This window comes from Zootermopsis nevadensis, unplaced genomic scaffold, assembly GCF_977971745.1.
Source record: "Zootermopsis nevadensis isolate Lab colony 2312 unplaced genomic scaffold, Znev_1.0 Znev_ptg000050l, whole genome shotgun sequence".
Taxonomy (NCBI): Eukaryota; Metazoa; Arthropoda; class Insecta; order Blattodea; family Termopsidae; genus Zootermopsis; species Zootermopsis nevadensis.
In genome coordinates this window covers 861,088-882,291 of record NW_028259182.1, presented here as the reverse complement: position 1 = coordinate 882,291, position 21,204 = coordinate 861,088, and the positions used below count along the sequence as shown (strand labels likewise).

The 21,204-nt window shown below is 34.6% G+C and overlaps 1 protein-coding gene across 2 annotated transcripts; it reads right to left on the bottom strand.

The window, feature by feature from the left end:
- Window positions 1-216: 216 nt before the first annotated feature.
- Polr3A (RNA polymerase III subunit A) lies at window positions 217-20,932 on the bottom strand. 2 transcript variants are annotated; one of them, XM_022065271.2, is made up of 27 exons: window positions 20,763-20,932; window positions 19,239-19,374; window positions 18,848-18,997; window positions 17,540-17,789; window positions 16,544-16,784; window positions 15,910-16,087; window positions 15,679-15,816; window positions 14,860-15,057; window positions 14,554-14,678; window positions 13,759-13,870; window positions 13,395-13,592; window positions 12,465-12,600; window positions 11,922-12,171; window positions 11,243-11,442; window positions 10,874-10,987; window positions 8,874-9,031; window positions 8,561-8,669; window positions 8,028-8,196; window positions 6,755-6,930; window positions 6,172-6,289; window positions 5,517-5,646; window positions 5,213-5,331; window positions 4,614-4,761; window positions 3,551-3,735; window positions 2,608-2,776; window positions 2,166-2,299; window positions 217-1,204 (listed from the first exon to the last, which is right to left on the bottom strand). In XM_022065271.2, exons 1-27 carry the CDS (start codon window positions 20,804-20,806, stop codon window positions 1,126-1,128), a joined length of 4,164 nt encoding a protein of 1,387 aa, XP_021920963.1. In that variant the 5' UTR covers window positions 20,807-20,932; the 3' UTR covers window positions 217-1,125. The 2 variants fall into 2 exon arrangements, with proteins under 2 accessions (XP_021920963.1, XP_021920964.1); XM_022065272.1 differs by having other exon boundaries at window positions 20,673-20,795.
- Window positions 20,933-21,204: the final 272 nt, after the last annotated feature.

Here is a 21,204-nt window from a genome sequence, read left to right as displayed (position 1 = left end):
ATCTTTAGAGTAAAAATGTGTATGTGTATAATAATTTTCATGTAACTTTTATCATTAAGTTGAAGGTATCCCAGCAATATAAGAGTTATTTAAAAAATGACAAAATTATAACAAGCATTCATAATTCCCTTATTGAATTGTATTGAACCATAAAGTAGTCAGATATTCATAAGGACTGGAATCAGTTGGGGTTTTAAAATGTCAATGATAAACATATTTTGATCATAGATATTTTATTCAACAGTTTAAAAGTAAAATAGATCATTTCCAGTGTCATCAAAATTGTTAATGTTTCACTGTTGCTGTTCACAGTTATGCATTCATCTGCATTAGCAAAAGGGAGGATTCACACTGAAGCAGCAAGTGATAAGAAATAGACAATATGAAACATCATAATGCCTGTATATTCAAAACAAAGCATTCAAAGTGCTAGATTCTGGAAGTCAGTAAATGAAGTGATAAGTGAAAATTCTATGTTCTATAATTTGCACAGACTTAATATTTTGCTGTTCTTCAGTACACATAATTATTATTTATAGCATACAAGATGTTCCACGGACAATGCAGAAAGTTACTACAAATAACCCCCGCCACAATATCATGCAATACAAATCACTCAGCAATACAGCAAAAACTTTTCTTTTGACACATACTGTATGTAACTGAGTGATCATTTCAAAAGCAACATCATTGTTGTTGGGGTACAAACTGTTTGCACCGAAGTGAACATTATTTCTGTAAGTGACATCTATCACAAATCAATTATTGTCTGTTGCTCGTTGCTTCAGCATGAATCCTTACTAATGTGCATTTTGTCAAGTGTCTGACACTTTATCATAACAGGACAAATAGTAGTCTGTGGTCTTTCCTTTGAAAGTCCCATTTAATGTTCTCAATATACAGAGAGGTTCAGTTGACAATTATGGCATTTTGTTTAAACAGCTCACTTAGCTGCAGTGACTCATGCAAAGACAAACAGAATCTCCTGATACAGTTTCTGTAACCAAATTACAAATTATGTATAAATTTGGGTATAAAGCTACAGATAATTTATTTCAATAAGTATGATTACATTTTTCATATCATAAAGAAATGAACACCTGGATCTAACAAACTATATTTCATTTACCGTGAAACAGGTTTGTGATATGCAGGATTATCGAAGATCAACTTTCTTTCAGGTGGCTTTGGATCATTTTCAGCTGTAAAGACTGTTAAGGAATAAAATATATATATTTGGTCAACTCTGTTACAACCAAAGACAAATGTAACTGACTACAAGTCTAACAATAATTTAAAACTTAGAAGAAAACAATTATAAACGCATATGCTAAATATTACATAACAATATAAAAAATTATGTAAGATAAATGTGTACAGTATCAGAATTCATGCAGGTTTGGCCCAAAAATCCATGTATAGAACAACAAAACACAATAATCTGCAGTCCACAATAATACTTGCCTTCAACTGGATCTTGAATTAATCTGGCTCAGAATAGGGATAAGTGGCTACGGTAATGAAATTTCTGGTTCCATAGCTGTAAGGGAATTTCTTAACTAGGTGAGCAACTATCAACACATGAAGAAGGGTCTTGAATGATGAAATTAGTTAGATTTAAACAGTTTTAAATAAAATGGAAGAACATAATGGGTTGATACGTTTACTAATAAGAAAATTGTGGCATGCGGTATGAGGGAAGAGAATGATAAAAAATGGAATTAATCTACAGTTCAGCATGAGTTCTGAACCGAAGTTTTCTGAAGAGTTGGACTGAGATGTAAGATTCAGGTTAAGATTTAAAGAACGTGAGTAATACTTTCATTAGTTCTAGTGGTTGAAGTCCCTGAAATAAGATGTATCCTATAGAACAGTTGTTGTGCAATCACTTTTTAAACAAAAAAATAAGGGTAAACAAGTTAGACAAAAAATATAAATTAAAACAATTACTCATGAAATAGAAGTGCATATATTACTGATCAATTATCAGCTTAGTTAAGGTTAATCAATGATGCTGCTCCAACAGCTGATATCTGTAGTGTCAAATTCATAGTCTGAATGGTGGCATTATGTAAAAGAAAATAACATGTCATGTTAGTCATCAATGTGGTTTATCATAATGTTAATAAACGAACACAGCAAGTTTACTTGCATATAAAGGATATTTGTGGAGCAATTTGAAGATGCCAGTGCCAATGGCCATGGGAATTCCCATAATTATGGATTCACTCACTCCTGTAATAGCATCTTTCTGGCCATGGTATGCTGCATCAAATAGATGATCAGCAGTTTTTTCAAACTGAAAGAGCAAAATGAAAATCAATAACCTAATCTGAAATAATAAAAAATCACTTACACGATTAAAAACACTGACTGATATCACTTTTCTGCTTGTAAACAAATTAAAAATGCCTTCTGAAGTTAGTGAAGGAAAAATACTAATAAAATTTAAACCTTTCCTGCTTAACTACCACTAGATTTTAAACCATGATCTGCAAGGATATGTTTAATTTTACTAATTCAGATGCAGAGAAGGGTTAATTAACTAAAGTAGTTACATCGTGCCATTTAAGCTCACATGAGATTGATGTATAAATAGAACATTACCGAAGCCAAATTGAGGACTGACTCCTTCATCTTTGAAAGACCATGACGAGTAATACCCAAGACTTCACCTCGGCTTGTCATCAGATCTGCCACTAACATTGGATGACGTCTATCAATACTCATTCCATGGTTCTCCATAACAAGTTTAATTTCTGTCATGATAGTTGCTCTGAAATAATAAAAGAACTACATAACTAACGTTATCACAGATATTTGTATATGTTTACTGCATAAACTACCACTTGAAATACCTTTATTTAGAACTATGGTTATGTGAATGGGTTGAAAAGGACTAACCACAGGACTAAACTAAACTCAAAAATTTCATATTGAATGACTGAATTTCAATTTTGTTTCTCTTTGTAAGGGTCCATGTTTCAGCACTGTTCAATGCCGATACTGATAAAAATATGGTTTATACATTGTTCTTCTTTACTATTTCAGGATCTCTCTGTCCCATATTATTCCTATTATAATTTGGTGAAATTTAAAACTGTTTTGTATGTTTCTGTTGACCTCTCCATCAATTTTCCCTTCAGAATTTATATAACTTCCGAACTAATTATACCACCAAATTTATTAAAACTCTGTAAATCATAAGAGGCATTGTTATATGGAAATTGATGGATTGCCATAAAACAAATAATCAAACATATAATTGTACAATGTATTTAAAAAAGAATGCTCAACATTACTGAACATATTATGAGTCACTAGACAGTTAACTTCAAGAAATATGGTATAAAATATCAAACTTACTGATAATATTCTTTGCCTATAATTATTTATGCCTCCAGATGACCATTTTATTTTCAACTTACTTTTCATTCAGACTAATACTTCCAAAAGATAGGAAACACATTTGTTCCTTACTACAAACAGCTAAAATTTTTATGGAACTTCCTAATATACTCATAGGATTTCTTCATTTTAAGCATTTTACCTGGCTGCTTCAATGCCTAAGGTTGTAAAAACTTCATAGGTATTGTTGGAAGTTGTATGAGTTCCTTTGACTCCAGGCGTTGCCATGACTTCTCGAAGGTTATCTCCCTCCACAAACAACTTATACCGAGTCTGGCCACCAGAGTCATCATTATGTATCACAGCACGGTTTACAGATGGCAGTCCCTATACACATAAAAGTGTGACTGTTGGTGCAATTATCAGGATGGAGAAGCAATAACATTCTATTTCAAGGTATTATTCTAGCATTAACTTGGCAAGACTAAGAAAAACATGAAAACAGTGGACAATATAGTTGATAGCCAGCCAATAATCAAATTGCCTTCCTCCAACATACAATTCACATGTTAATACCAACCTGTTTAGTAAGAAACATGAAATATTACATCCAAATACAATACTACTTTAACATACCACTTATAAATTTTCTTGTATCAAATATACAAACACATTTGAATATGGGTGATGGTTTTGCAATAAAATGTTCAATGTTATATGTTCTAAACCAATTAGAACTGGTCAAATTTCACTGCCGCTACAGTAACACTTTCTATCATAGTTTCCGCAACCTGTAACATTTTCTTTAATGTAGATTGTTTGAAATAATTGCTTTATTTTAGTTGTTACTGTTTTTAAAAATGGCACATTTACAACCTAAGCATCAGATATAAAACACACTGGAACTCATGAAGTCTTGGACTTAAGACAGTACCATGAATTCTTAATGGATACCATAACAAGATTCTCTTCACAATGAATAACATAATATGTGGAACAGTCTTACTATTACAATATATTACCAGAAAGTACAAGCTACCAAGCTTACAACCTCACAGCTTTGTAGCTTTCACATTCTGCTCTCTTCCTGTGCCTCTGGATATACGGTAAATGTCAACAGTTTCAGCTGAAGGCAATAGTAATACATGAAGAAAGGAATGTAAACCATAATGTTTAAAATTCACATCCTACATAAAGGAATATGGTGCAAATGATGAAGCATGACTATAGTGAAGAAACGTACATATCTTATGTAAAATACGTACTTTGATAACGACCTTAGGCACTGTCTCTTTGAGGTTCTGTAGTTGATAGTTAAGAGTAGACTTTGATTTCCCTGGTTTCACAGTTATCATTGAGGCACTGACAACTGTGACTAGTGGCAGCTTCAACTTCAGGCGTGACGTACATATGCTGTAAAATAAATATGGAAAAAAAGGTGAAAACAAAAATATATTTTCCACCACAAAGGAACTAAATGTGTTCTATGAATGGGGGAAATGAAAAGCCAACCACATATATAAAGCACATACTTTAGGACAAAGAACCTGTCAGATTTTTAGTGGGTGACTTGGTTATGAGTTGTCTAGGGTTAGTCTGAAAGATTTTTTAGTTTCCTTGCTTGAAGCTAGACACATAATTTCCACTTGAACATAAATTAAGGTTTAAGACCTTCCTCTGAGAACTTTTATTATTAAAGTATTTACTCATATGTATTGTATATAAAAGTCTGTGATTTGTAAGTTATTATAAACTGTTCCAGGTTGTTAAAGAAAAATATATTGGTGCTGAATGACACTGCTCTTTAATCTAACTTTTGTTGACAACAAACACTGAACTGCAATGTCATATCAAACTACTTTACCTGTAACGAATAGAATCTGCATCAACTTCCAACTTTAATAAACGTATGCGGTCAATATCCAATTTAATGAGGAGAAAACAGTCATCCGGAAGATACAGTTCCTCAATGTATTCTGACACCTGTGGGGTTCAAAACCATTCTCAGTGCATCTAAAACCTACTCCAACACCTTCTATTTCCATTTTAATCATTCTCTGGGAGTAATGGAATATGCCCATTAGGTGTTCCCAGATTCAAACATTATCAATAACACACTCTATTAAGTCAATGGTGTCATGGTAAAGTGCTCTCATAATGTTTCTTACTTCTCCAAGTGTTGTCTTCTCTATACGACCTTTGACCCTTCTAGCAAACTCAGCATCTGTATCATCCTCAAGATGAGCAGTGATAATTGGAGTGCTAATTGTTTTACTGGCATTAATTATTTCTCTAATCCTGAAAGAAAATGTTAAACAAAATTCAATTAATTAAGAGATTTGTGCAAATGAAATCCATTCAACTGGCTCCATTTGCTAGCAGTGCCATAAAGTGGTTTCATGTGAACAACCATCATATTATAAGAAACAACCACATAAATAATGCATGCCAGAATGAAGATTAAATTATATATCAGGAAGTCCCAAAAGGTATGAAAGTCTAAATTTTAAAGTTCAGGCAACCATAACCTCTTTAAAAAGTTCCTTTCTCTTTGTTCCAGTATGTATGTATGTAACATACTGAGATAACTGTTTATCAATTACAAAGAGATATAATTATTTTTACCTTAGTATATACAGAGTACAAAGAATATCATGCAGAAAAAATCAGGACAATAGTACAAAGAAAGCTTTAAGGAGAAAATATATATAAAGTATTCTATAATTTTAAATACAGTTTTTTAGTTATTTTACTACTAAATTTCATGTCTAAAGTGAATTAATTTATAATGATTTGGAGACCTTCAACAAGCTGTACTTTTACCTTGGAACTCCTTGAGTAATGTTCATGGATGCAACTCCTGCGAAATGAAAAGTTTTAAGGGTCATCTGTGTGCCAGGCTCTCCAATACTTTGTGCAGCAAGAGCACCTACTGCAGTTCCTACCAAAGGAAGAAAATCATAAATTTCTTGCAGGCATTACTCCACTAAATTAAACAATTTTCTGCACAACTGGGGTTCGATCCCCAACAGGGGCAGAAGATTATTCCTCTAGCCTCTGCATCCAGACTGGCTCTGAGGCCTATCCAGCCTCCTATCCAATGGGTACCAGGGTCCTTTCCCGGAAGTAAAGCGTGGTTGGGGTGTGATGCTGACCACTCACTCCCATCTAGTGCCAAGGTCAAGAATGGGTAGGAGCTATATCTCCTCTCCCCTCAAGAAAAACTATATGGCATGTAGTGGGACTGCTTTACTTTAATAATGAATATAAGCAACAAAATTAAACTTCATAAAAACCATTGAATCACAGTGAAAATTTTTATGTTTAGAAAAAGACAAATTTCATGAACTATGTGTATACTAAAACCAACCAAAGATAACATTTTAGCATTATGTATTCTAATTACCTGGTTCTATCTTAGACCGCATATATTTATCACGACATGTATGGAAAAAATCAACAAGCTGACTAACTGTAAGTCTTTCCAACTGCAAGACAACAGATGGAAAGAATGATGTATCACCAACACCAAAGTGATGGCGCAGTCGGGCAACACGTCGAGCAAACCCCTCCATGAATAACCTGCAAGTACATTGTGATTTATATGACTTGGTTACACTCAATTTGACATTTTACCAAACTAGCATACTTATTTATTACAATGCCTATCATGTTTTGTAACTTCTCCTCCTTGTATAAGAACAATTACAAGCCTATATCAGTGCTTGGAAGTTACAAAACTAGAAAACTGTCTTCAAGAAGTATATTATTTTTGTATAAGTAAAAAACATTTCTCTGGAAGAGGACAGAACCCACCTATTTTTAGTATTAAGTACATTAACTACAAGTCAAAAGTGGTATTATTCAGTATGACAGCAATACAAGAACAGCACATTATCTTAAAAAATGTAAATTACTGACACAAATCTCTGATAGGGCCAATACACTGCTTAGTAAAGTTTCCCAGTAAGTTTAAAAAGTTCTGGGAAGGATTTATGATCCCTTCTTTCCTTTAAATTCTTATATCTGTACGGTAAGTGTAGCAGCAATTATAAATTGATACTTATACAATTCAGTAACCCCCGTCAGCATATAACTCCCACTAGTACAGATTCCCATTAGTGAGACATAAACTCAAAGTTTCAAGCAATCCCTATCTTTGTAATTCTTAACATATAACAAAAATCAATAAATTTGTAGGAATGTTAATAATGTACTTATTACCTATCACATTTCATATATCTACCTGCAATGATACATTAGCTATTGCTATCAAACATAAATACAGATTTCACACAACCACCATGCTGTTACACATTCTACAAAAATTCTTGAAAAAATTGAAGACTTCTGTAAGCATTATTACCACATACTTTAGGACCACACCAAAATCAAAAGCTTTATAAAGGAGTCATGTTGGTACAACTGATATTAAGGAAACAATACACGACCATCATGCCATATGTGTCATAAAATGTCATCTATTCAAAAGTTATTAGGGACAACAGATATATGGTCATGATAATACCATAAGCATGCCTTTCATTACAAGATAAGGAAAATGGGCTAATAGTTTATATCAAAACAGACTCTAATGGTTTAACACCAATTTAACCAGAAAGATTAATTCTCCCAGTTTACCATATTCATAATTTTCAATTTCCCTTTTATGTAATTACCTTAATTCATTTTTAAACTCATCGCTACAACCATCAAAGTCTTCAGTCTTCAGGATCTCTTCAGTTGCCTTCTTGATGCTTGGTCCATCAAGTGGTTCTTCATCACGTGAAGGGCACTTCGCACGCACGTGATCTAGCACTCGTTGAAAATCAACAGGGCAGTCCTTACCTGTGAGTGTGTTTAAAACCAGTATCACTAACAAATACTACACTTGAAGATGACAGCCTTCTGATATTGCACCACACAGTCTCGTACAAGTTGCCCAATGTTTCAGAGGGGATTACTGACTCCATCAGCGGAACGAGTAGGGAGACAAGACTACATGGTGCAATATCCCAGCTTACCTATTTAATTACAGTGCACACTGCAGATGTAGTTACCAGTGGAAAGATATAGTTAAAATGCAGTTCAACTTCAGCTGCTTAAACTCTTAGTGGATCTTAATAAACATTGTGACTATTATCAAAAAATGTAATGTAGATGGACAGTCAACCTAATGATGTAAGATACATTGTTATATTTCAGACCTCACCTTCCATATAAGTGGGATCCAATCCATCAGCACCATAACAGGTTTGAACAATGTCTCCAACAGAGTTACGAACTGTCATATCATAATGCAGACATAAATCTTCTAGAGACTGCAACACAAAGAAACATTTGGTATCAAGATACATTGCCACAGAATGACATCAATATCTATAATGGCAGTAACTCAAACTGCTTTGGTTTAAAACAGATATTATCTCATATATCTTCTCAACCCAAATACTGGCTTTTCAATTAGATATATTAAACTTCTAGATTCTAATACCAGACAGTTTTACCAACTACCTCAAACTGACCTTTACTAGTCTACGCTGCATGTAGCCAGTTTCTGCTGTCTTCACGGCTGTGTCAACCAACCCTTCTCTTCCACCCATTGTGTGGAAGAAAAATTCCGTAGGTGTGAGTCCGGAATAAAAACTGTTTTCCACAAAACCTTTAGCTGCAGGTATTTTGGCTGGAAATTAAAAATAAATGCTGTGCATACATGATTAATATTTATCATGATACATAAATTGGGACAATCAGCAGTGTAAGGTAGGCCGCACACCGGAATGCGTCAAGACATGTAACAGTCAAGACACGATGTCTACGACATGACGCAAAGAAAGGAGCACAGTTGAAACGAATGAGATTATGAAAACCGCCGCACACCAGTCTGAGTCATGATGCTGACGTCAGCTTCATGCTGCAGACACGTGCATTGAGACTCGGCATGTTCCTTTTCTGTGCGTCAGGACTGAGACATCAGTACTCAAGTAACAGCACCAGTGTACGTTATTGACATGAGTGAAGAGTAAACAAATATTAAGATAGTGCAGACGGTTGAGAAATTCCCGGTAATATACGATTATTCGACACCGGGCCACTCAAACAAGGAGGAGGTTGATAAAGCTTGGCATGCAGTTTCAAAAGAAGTAAACATAGATGGTAAGTGCATTGATTAATTTTATTTTAATGAGCTAATGACTGAATTAACTATTATACACATTGAGCTTACGCTCGTTTCGTACAAGTCTGCTCTCACTCACACATAAAACGAAATGATTTATGTTAAAGTGTACTTGTTCTGCCAATGACGATCTACATTTGGTTTCAAAAAGTAAGAACACAAATTGATTCTGGGGACATTCGACAATAAGACTGGAATTTCACCGTATCTTTTAACAAGTCGCGTGCTAAAACGTATGCACCATGTTGAGCACACGACTCATTAAAGTCTTGAATCCACTTCCTTTTCCTTTCTTTATGTACTTTCAACCACATGTACATTAAAATATCTTCCTCACTAGACGACATCATGTTATCAACTAGAGAAGATGTGATACGACGCAGACACGTGCTGCTTCGGTGTGCGGACTCGAGTCTGAATCACGAATGAAGCAAGAATGCGTCTTTTGTCTCATGTCTTGATGCTTGTCTTGACGAAGTTGGTGTGCGGCCGCCCTAAGAATCTCCTGATATTAGTCTAATAATCTACTACCACAGACATGACATTGACTGATCAATTTTAAGAATAAAATTCAGTAATATGGTATTAATTTCTAACCAGAATTACAAATTAAATTACATTGCTTATTAGTTTTGCTCATACACTACTGCCACAATACTCTGATTACTATGAATTATCGTTGTTACTGCCCACATATTAATATATTACTTAAGAAAAATTAGACACAGTGAGAAAGTCCATTAACATAAACTACTACTACTTCCTGTGAATTGCTATGCACCAGCCTGTAAGATAAACTCACATCGGGTAAACATGTGTTAAGCCCTGCCGATGACACAATCATGAACTGTATGTAGGTCACATTCTATGCTTCCATAACAAACATATGATCTCCACTAGCATTAACACTTTCAATGTTAGGGATGAAAGAGTGAGATCTGCATATGGATGCAACAGTACCACATGAGTACGAACAGCCTTCAGTCAATGTACTGGTCTAGTACAGGCTTATCATAGCAGTGTGGTCACTTATATGTTTATTTGAAAGATAAGTAAAACAAGTAAGGTGGAGGAGAAGTATAAGGAGTAAAATATTGCACTGTTATCTGAATGCTCACAATGGGATGATTATTAGCTAAGAGTGCCCACTGGTACAAATATTTTGATTAACAGTAAGAACATAAAATTAAAAACAGGTGAAATGGATGTAGCTGTAATACAATTTCTCTTATTGTGTTAATAATATAACATTCTAACAGGAAAACCTCTTGCTATGTACTACAACTACTGTAAGCTGAGTTATTAAGGATTTGAGTCTTCAATATTTCACACCCATCATATACTTACAATGGCGTTCAAAATGCGGAAGTGCTCGATCTTCAAAACCATTAGGAACTCTGTGTCCACTAATAGCTTGCTGACCAACACAGGCAATCATCTGAGAGATGTTTATGAAGGAGCCTGAACACAAGAATATAGAAAAATGAATACGCCAACAGCCAAGTCAGCCAGTGGGAAATTGGGGCAAAAATGACATTTGGACAAATAAAACTGAATAATCACATCATCAAGCATTGAATATGTTTCAGCCCATATTGTGGATGGCAGAAAAGTAAAGAATAAGCAATAACATATAATAAACTTGAATACATGAAAGAGGTGGTGATGGTTCAGAACAACCATTGCAGGGGGCTTATTCCTGCACAGTCTACGTACCCTTGGAGCCACTGAGGGCCATAACAAGAGGACTATTGCTTGGATGAAGTTCCTTAAGACAAGCTTTACCAGCATGGTCTCGAATAACAGACAATTCCTTCAGTATGACTGCTTCAAGTGTCTCTTCCTCTGTGCAACCTGGCTGACATTGTAATCGTCCTTCTTGTAGAGATCGAATATAGTCATCACATTTGGAATACCTAAAATGATTATGGTTCATCCCAACACATTACAAGAATATCAAAGAAATTCCTAAATTTGCAATCAAGTGCAGAAACAATAATTGATAACTATGCATCTGAAAGCATATGAATAATGAAACAATCCATTTAGATACACTTACAACTTTTTATCGCAACACACTGGTACCAAATGTAACAATAACACTCCAGACTTGTATTTTGCAGGTGCCAGGCACAAATCTTAACTGAGTTACCAGTCATCCTAAGTGAAGTTTTCATGCTTTTCCTCAGTCTCTACAGGTAAATGCTGGTAAAATAACTTGGAATTATTACAACTGCCTCTTTCCAAATCCTCATTTAAACATCACTAATGATCAGTTCCCATTTCAACTAGTGATATAAACCTCAGCAGTTGAAACAATATAAAAATACATAAATGATCACAACAAACAATGATATTCAAGCCACTCTGTAAATAGCTTGTTACACATAATTACCCTGCCTGTAGAAGCTCATGTTTGGCTCTAAGCAGACCATGCCCTGGAGTCACATCCCCTATACCAATGGAGAACCCCCTGTTCATCAGGAAGTATGAAGTCAGCCTGGCAAGTCTCCACATGGCCTTGGCTGCATAATCCTCACCCCAGTCACACAGTAAGATGTAGAAGATGTTGTTCTTCGAACCAGAACCCAGTGTGGATTTATCCATTGAACCAGCCAGTAATTCAGAGTTGTAAATAACAACATCTGCAGAAGAAAAAGTGAACAAGTCTTCTATGTTGGAGTTCAATGCAAAACTACCAACATGTAAAGACATCAAGCTTCCTTTCAAGATATGTAAGAAAAATGTATAGACCTAACAGTTCTTCATATAATCCCTTTTGAAAGTGAGAAAAGATATTAGAATTTTCTACATTCAAAAAATATTAACATTCTCAACAATATTAGTTAGAAGAAAATCAGACACTTTGTGTTTTACACAAACCTCCTCCTCCATATTAAATATAATTGTTAACTTGAAATATTGCAATTTTGCTTACATGAGTCATTGATGCATAATTCTTCATTATTGGTGTAAGCACGACCCTTGGTACGTAAGTTTGCTTTCACAGGGCATTTCTTATTTGGGCGTATAATCAAACTAAAAATCTGTTTTCCAGTCCACAGAGCAGTTGGCTAGAAAGAATAGAATATAAAATAAAATAAAAGGGGAAAAAAATTGTTCTGTTACAGTTCATAAAAAGATTCTAACAGCATTATTGTTATGTTTCCATGCTGTTGGTTTCAAAAATAAAAGACATACTGGTCAGCTCATCTAATGACAATTAATAAGTAACTAAAATCATTCTTTATAGTATTCAATCCACAAATCAGTAAAAAAGTTCTCTGCTGAGACATTTTCCCAGGATAAATTAAGTAAGTAAGTACCTTCATAAATATTCCTGTATTTTGGTATTTAAGATATAAAATGTAAAAAAACAGGTTTAAATACGAGTGAGATATATAAAATATATATTTCATACATGAATCCAATGTTTGTCTAAACATTCTATACTACACAATATAATCCAGTGCGCATCACTTATAACGTGAGCTTTTCATTAGAAGTGTTTATGATTTTATTAAAGTTCAGACTTTCTACTGCAGCTTCTATGCTGAAAATTATGCACCACATAAAAGAAACTAAAGTTAGAAAAGGCTACAGTCATAATTACAAATTTAAAACTGCATTTAGCACAAAATCTACGTGGTCTGCATATAACACTTCACCACACCATTTAATTTCAAGGTATCTTGATTCTACTGCAAGATTTCACATTCTCATGGTCACAAGTATAAAGATGACCACCTTATGGGATGTTGGGCCATGTAGTATGCTATACCATACCTTCATTATTCAAAATATAATTTTAAAAACCCTAAATTTTACTCTAGTAACACTGTATAAATCACTAATCTTCAAGTTTTACCTTCTGTATGACAGGAGGAGGTAGGTCTATATGCATAGCAACATCGTCTCCTGCCAAAAGACATGCAGCCAACTGACAAGCCTGTCCTCTATTCAGGAATTGATCCTTTTGTGTGAGTAAGTAGGCTCCTGTAATGAAGTCTTGAGTTGCAGCAATAAGTAGTTCACCATTTCTAGGAGTAACAAGGTTAGACTTATTCTGCAAAACAAAAAACAAAGTTGGTGATAATGCTGACATCTGTATATCCTACACATATTTCCATTAAACATCCTGATGAATTATACTGGTTCATGCCTTACTAGAATTGTTCTATTCTTGAAATTAAGCTAATCTAATGTAAATCATACGCAGACAAAAGCTTTACCCCCATGAGCACAAGTGCTTCTGCACGAGCCTCTTCAGTCTGTGGCAAATGCAGGTTCATCTCATCGCCATCAAAATCTGCATTGTAAGGAGTACAAACACATTCATTGAATCTGAAAGTAGAGAACAGTAACAAATGTAGCCAAGTACTCTATATTTCTGTCATGCATTACTACAAAAATCAAAGCAAAGACACATCTGAATTTTAAATTAATGTTTTTCAGTGGTCAGGTGGAAAAGTATTTTTTCTTGTACAGATCTAAAATTAAACTGTAAAAAAGTTTCATATTTTCATTATTTTGGATATGATGTTCCTATGAGGCTGAACATGATTTAAACAATTATATACATTGTGAGATTTCAGGTTCTCGTGGTGGTGAGTAAGAAGTATGTTGTGTCATGTCGTCTGGTAGAAGTAAACTTCTACCTAATTTCTTTAAACACAGAAATATCTGCATATTTGGAACAACAGAAATCAACCGGATGGGACTGACCAGAACAAAGACAGATTTTGGAAAAGAAGTTCTCTAACATGCTCAACAAACATATTGTAAACTTTACTATCTATTTGTAGTTTAATTGCGTCATGTTTGTGTTTAATTCAGTAATATATTTATTTATTTCCGTCTATACACAAACTAAGTTTGTGTATAGACGGAAATAAATAAATATATTACTTTACTATCTATCTTAACAATTAATTCCATAAAGTAACCATGCTGTTCAAAGAGAGTTATCTTCAAGCAATACAGTCCTAAGAAACAATAACACCATGTATTATTATTATAAATATTACCTAAAAGTCCTGTGTTCCAACACCTTTGCTCGGTGTGCCATGATGCTAAGTTTGTGTAAACTAGGTTGCCGGTTGAATAGGACAATGTCTCCATCACGCAGATGTCTCTCTACAAGATCACCAGGCTGAAATTAACAATAAATATTGTGCTATTTTTATAGTCATAAGAGTAAATATACATATTATGTTTATCTACAAAACACGTATGTCCAGTACATGAATCAGCAACAATTTTCTTTCTTCATTACACTCAAATCCTAGCGAAGAAAGTAAAATTATATTACAATTATCAAGCACATCTCTCACCTTCAGTTCTTGGGCAACCTTATTTCTGTTTACAAATCTAAGAGCCTTCTTAAAAGCCTGACCTCTCTGCTCCACAAAGTTAGCTCCTGGATGTTTATCTGGACCATTCAGAATCAATTCTTTCATCAGTTTCATATTTGCATTGTTGACTCTCTCTGGGAATGTCAGTATTTTTGCTACATAAATTGGAACACCAACCTAAACAAAGATATAAAAGAAATATGTACTTACTCTTTACAAACCAAATGATTAGGTTAGGTTAGTGAAAATATATCTGACTTTAATTCTGAATGCACTTGAATAAAACCTCAAAAAAGATCCTGCATAGTATCACTTGTGATCTAAGAAATATCTAAGAAGATTATAATCAGTAAACCTGAAATTGAATGGAGTACTAAGAAATAAAGAAGAAGACACACCATCCAAAACCAGGACATAAGGCAAGTTATAAGTCAACACACTATAAGAAAAGCCAGTAAAATTAAAAACACTGATATGGGCACGCTAACTATGGATGATAACAGAATTATGTCAAGAAAATAAAAAAGAAATATCTTTAAATAAACTAGCATTGGACTGACTAAGTAAAGAAGATATACACAAGGGAATATGAAGAGTGGACAGATAAATAAGAGAGGTGATAATGTGAGGACAAAAAAGACAGGAAGAGACTCAGTCCTAAAATTATTCAACCCAGAAGAAATGTCAATGAAGGACATTCTTACAGACATAGACCAGCATAGCTGGAAATATACTACACCAACAACAAAAGAAAATACAGTTCACGTTAAATTGGATAACTTCTGTGATTAAACACACCTCCTCTATTTTCAGATTTGGATCAGGTGAAATGACTGTACGGCTTGAGAAATCAACTCGTTTACCAGACAAGTTTCCTCTGAATCGGCCCTGCTTTCCCTTTAGCCTTTGCACCAACCCACGACTGGATTTCTTTGGCTGTAAAATAAGAAGTCACAGACAAGTGTTTAGCTGAATGAAGTCAATGAAAAAATGTAAATGTAATCTGCAAATTGTGTAATATACATATACCTGCATATTGAGGGGAATTCCTGGTGTTTCACTGTTCATATATAATGCACAGTGTAGTTGCAAGAAGTCCCAGTCTTCATTAATCATCTGTACTTTTGCTCCTGACTGACGGTGTTTCATTATAACATCATTAATGAACACTATCTCAGACAGTTTCATTGTCAGATCATCTTCATTTCTGTTTCAAATTTAAATACCTCATTATAAAACAACTTCAATCACTGAAACCTACATTTACAGGCAAACATGCTAACAATCACACTGCCCACAAACATCTGCTAAAATTCTTAATATTTTTCATAATCTACCTATTCTGCCCAATGAGACATAATTCAGCAGTGGACAAATTCAATAATATTTAAGAAGCCTGACATAAAGTATTTACTAAACTTCACGGCACTTGTGAATCCAATGCAAATTTTCACATCACACACACACATACACACACACACACACACACACACACATATATGGTTACCAACATTTCAGAGAAACATTCATAACCACCTACAAGATCATATGGCATCATAATACAGAATACTGCAATCAACATCTTCACTGCTAACAGAATTTCAAATCTCACTCAATATACTTATCAGAAAATTTAGTTGAAGACAGTGAGGTATACACATACGTTCCAGATTTCAGATCAGAGACAACAGACGGGCGGATACAAAGTGGTGGTACAGGTATGCGTGTGAGGATCAGATCTTTTGGTCGTCCACATGAAGCATTCATTATTAATAATGGTATGTCTTCTTCAGGAATACGTTCCAACAGATGAAGAACCTCCAAAGGATTGAATATGTGAGCCAATCCATTTGAAACAGCTAACTCTATTTCTCGATTATATTCCACGACATCACTATAAGCAGCTGCAACAATTTTATAATCAATTAGTTATAAAAATTTATGATATAGGGAACACTTCAACACAAGTTATACTAATACAACTCTACAACTCAAAGACACCAAGTTCAATTCAATCATGAACAATACATAGTGAGAGCTCTATACATAACAAGGCCAAAAAAATGTACTTTCTGTAATTACAAACTATGAATTTCCATTATTTATAGAACTTTCCAATAACTACAGATGGTGAGACATCTCCATATTCCAATTGTGGTACAAAGATCAGCACATAATTCTTGAATTTGCTACTCCTACTTTTGGTAGCAGAACAAAATATATATGAGAGTAAAGTAAAGTTTGTCCCACTATACGCCATGTAGGCATTTGGGGTGAGTGGAGGTATAGGGGGTGAGTGGTTAGGTTCACGCCCCGGCCGGCTTTACCCCCGGGAAAGGATTCCGGTACCCATTGTAGAGGAGGCTGGGTGGGCCCCAGAGCCGGTCAGGACGCAGAGGCTAGAGGAAAAATCCTCTGCCCCCATTGGGGATCGAACCCCGGTCGTCCAGCCCGTAGCTAGTCACTATACTGACTGAGCTATATATATGAGAGTACAAAGAGGAAACAATAAAAATATTGATGAAATGAAGCAATACACTAAAAACAGAGGGAATAAATTAAGTAAATGTGAAAATAAATATTTGTGATAGGACAGGGATGAGTTTTTACAAACCAAAGTGAAATGCAGCACATAAAAATAAAAAATCAGTGAACTCACCAAGTGTCTCTGCTACCACAGGATCTGTGGCTTTCTTGGAGCGGTATTTTTCATGTACTATCTTGAGAAGGCCACACTTTCTTACCGCACCATTCAATTCTCTACAGTGTGGACAAGTTGTGACCTTTTTAGCCTTGTCAAAGATCTGTTTGCGGAGAGCCTTTCGTACCAAATATGGCAATGCAGGGTTCATTACCTTCATCTTAAGAGACTTTCTTTCATTATCAGACAGAAGAACATGGGAACATGTCTGCAAAGACATTAGGCACATTATTAAATTTATCACCAGTTTCATCAAATTAAGCTGAAAATACATCACATGACTGTAAATATTGACAAGGCAAAGCTAAAATGAAAAATAATATCACAAACACCAAGAATTACAGAAGGCTTGTACAAACACATACACACAATGTTCTAAGCTCAGCACTAAACAGAAATAAGAATTCAGCTTCCCAATTTGCATTCCTTTATTCTGAAAAAAATTCCTAAAATTCCAACTGAATAAGAATAGGGGTGAATATGATATGGTCAATGGTAAAATTAAAGATGTTCTTGTGTCTAAGTGCAGCACTATAAAAGCATATAAGGGGCATAGAGGTAAAGAATCGTACAAAATCAGCTACATCTTCCAGCCAAATCCATCCCTGGAGAAAGAGCTTCCAGTCCCCCTGTACTTAATCGACAAGGGGTTGAATGCTTTCCAGTGCTGGTCTAGACATGTGAGAAATTAGAAAAATCTCTACCCCTATTGGGAATAAAATCCTAGACATCCACCAAGTAGCCAGGATTTTCCTAAATTATCCTGGATCTTTTTCTGGAGATGACAACAAGAAAGTCTCAGCTGGAAATTGCACATTGCTAATGCAGTCCATACCTATCAGTTTACTGACTTAACTATCAAGCCACATATGTAATTGTTAATTATAACTTAATAATTAATTCATCTTTAAACATTCCAGGTAGTTAATAGTTGAAAGTTAATAAATCTTCAGCCCTGAAGATAAAGGCAGTATATTCTTCCAAAATGTTTGTACCATCTGCAAGTCTACATGGTGGCACAAACCTGAAGGCCACCAGTGTCAATAAAACAGGAAGTTTACACAAAAGGTTTCCCCAACAAACTTCTGTTTATGTTCCTTGTCACAAACCCCCCCCCCCCCCCCCCACTCAAAGCTACATATCCAGCCAATTATTAAATTCTTAATTTCACAACATTAACAATTAAATATCAAAATATATGTATTACACAATTCTGCACTACCAAATGCTATAAAGCCATGAACTGTATCCTTTGTTTTGACATACCTTACATATTGTTTGCAGCACTGAGATAACTGAACGAAAATAACCAACATGAAATACTGGTAATTCAAGATCAATGTAGCCATAATGTCCAATACAATCATTGAGGCCCTTGCCACATGTTGCACAGTCTGCATCCTTTTGATTTGTGCCCTGACAAACAAACATACAATATTAGATTCCTACACTGTATTATTCACTTATAATAATATGATACAAAATGATCATAAGAATATCAATAAAGTTGGTTGCTCAATTTATAATTTCCTCTAATGATCCCTAAGCAAGTTTGAAATCCATTCTTCAAGTAGGGGCACCTATAGGGTAGATTCTGTTATGATGGCTGGCAGATTTCATACAATATAATTGTCATATCACATAGTAAGAAACATACCATCCTACGATCCAATACCCCATATGGTACAGGGGTACGCTGTGTGTCCTGACTGTACAGATTTTTTGCAACAACATGGATATGGGCTTGTTGCTGAATTTGGTGGGTGCTGTCTACACCAAAACACACATGAGAACTGCAAATACAAAACACCAAAATTAGGAGTCATGCATATTCTAATATACAAAGAAAACCATTATTCTTATGGTCTGGACTGTTGGGTTTTTGGACATTGTCCACCATCTAATGTTATAAAAACACAACATATCAAGGTCAAACTCAATAACTGGACCAGTGTCCAGTGATTGAGATTAGCCGATTCTGATGAACCCCACAGAGTAGGTGCCCCTTTACTACTATACCTGAAAATGAGGATCCAGTCCTCAAAATGTTATGTATTTTGTAACATTAGACAATGGACAAGGTCCAAAAATCCAGTATTCCAGACTGTATTACACTATCATCTTCAGAATTCATATTCTTGCAATTTATCACTGGACAGCACTATTGCATATTATGGGTTACAATATCAATATCCATCAATATTCAATCAGGTCAAATCATAATGTTTTTCAATTGTCTAATGTGCATATCTGAAAACACTCAACTTTTTTCTAACGACTGCTGCTTTTGTAAGTTCAACATATTCCCCATTAATAACAAAATTATGTCTCATTATGTTGAAAACTTAAGAGGATTAGAAGATTCTTCCAACACAACATATCATTTCGACATTTCAATGAAACATTAATACTCATTGGGTTAGAACTGTAAAAGAATGGTACTCAGACGCATCAATGACACGTATGTCTAACCTCTAGAATTACAATTACTTTTACGTGTAGATAAAACAACTTTATTTTCTCAAAAATGACATATCATACAGAAAACTGCTACATAGTTTCAAAACCTCACCAACCCCTTGTGACTTCATATTAAGCTTTACTCAGTATTATAATGAAAGGCCAACAGGCTGCTTTATGACATAACCCTCTCCAGGTAATGGTAGTACTTAACTATTTAAATAAAACTGAAAGGCTTCACAGCGTGAATTTATTATACAATAGGCTAGAAATTACAACTCTTGATTTCAAACATTTTTAGTACGGTTTATATTTGACTAAATAGAAGGCCAAGAAATTCATGGCTACGCAGTGCAGCATTCTGCACTTTATACCAGTGTTCTAATACCCAATTAAAGTGACGATTGATCTGCCATTAAAACAGTAACAAAATAAATCCCATCGCCAAAACTATTCAATTTACACCATAACCATCTCAATGAAACATTTTATCAGGAAGATACACAGCTAGTGTCTATATAATATTTCTAATGAAGTCAGCAAACAACACTACAATTGAATAATTCTTGTGCATTAAAACACGGCATATTAAAGATAAGGTGTGTGAATTATGTGTCTCAAGTTATGGCACCTTGACAACAGTAGAAATTCCAGGTTTTGGTAATACAAACGAGGTTATGTCAGACACAAACTAAATGCAATATTATTTGAAAATACGAACATCTTTCTCGCCAAGTTCGTCTCCCTGTATTGCTCCTTAACCATTCTGTTAATATGTATTAATAATTATTACTGTAATCAACAGATATAGTTTCTACGATACTTCGATTTTACTTCTGCATGCATTTCTTGGTACAGCAAAGTCAGAACTCCATATTACATAGCATAGCGTGGTGCCATCTATTAATGTAAATCGTAAATATTTAATTTCAGAATTTGTTTCGGAGAGCTCGGTAGGTACAAAAAATAGTTTGGGCTGAAGAGTCCCTTGTTTGAAATACATGCATTATGAAGTGTCGTATAGTCATATAAAAACACTTAACTTCATTTTAATTAGTTATAACTGCCTTATGGGGGGTTGAAACTGCAGTGTGGTATAAAAGTTTAATATTTGACCATCTTTTAGAATTTTTTTCATAAATTTCAGTGGCATCTGTTCATGT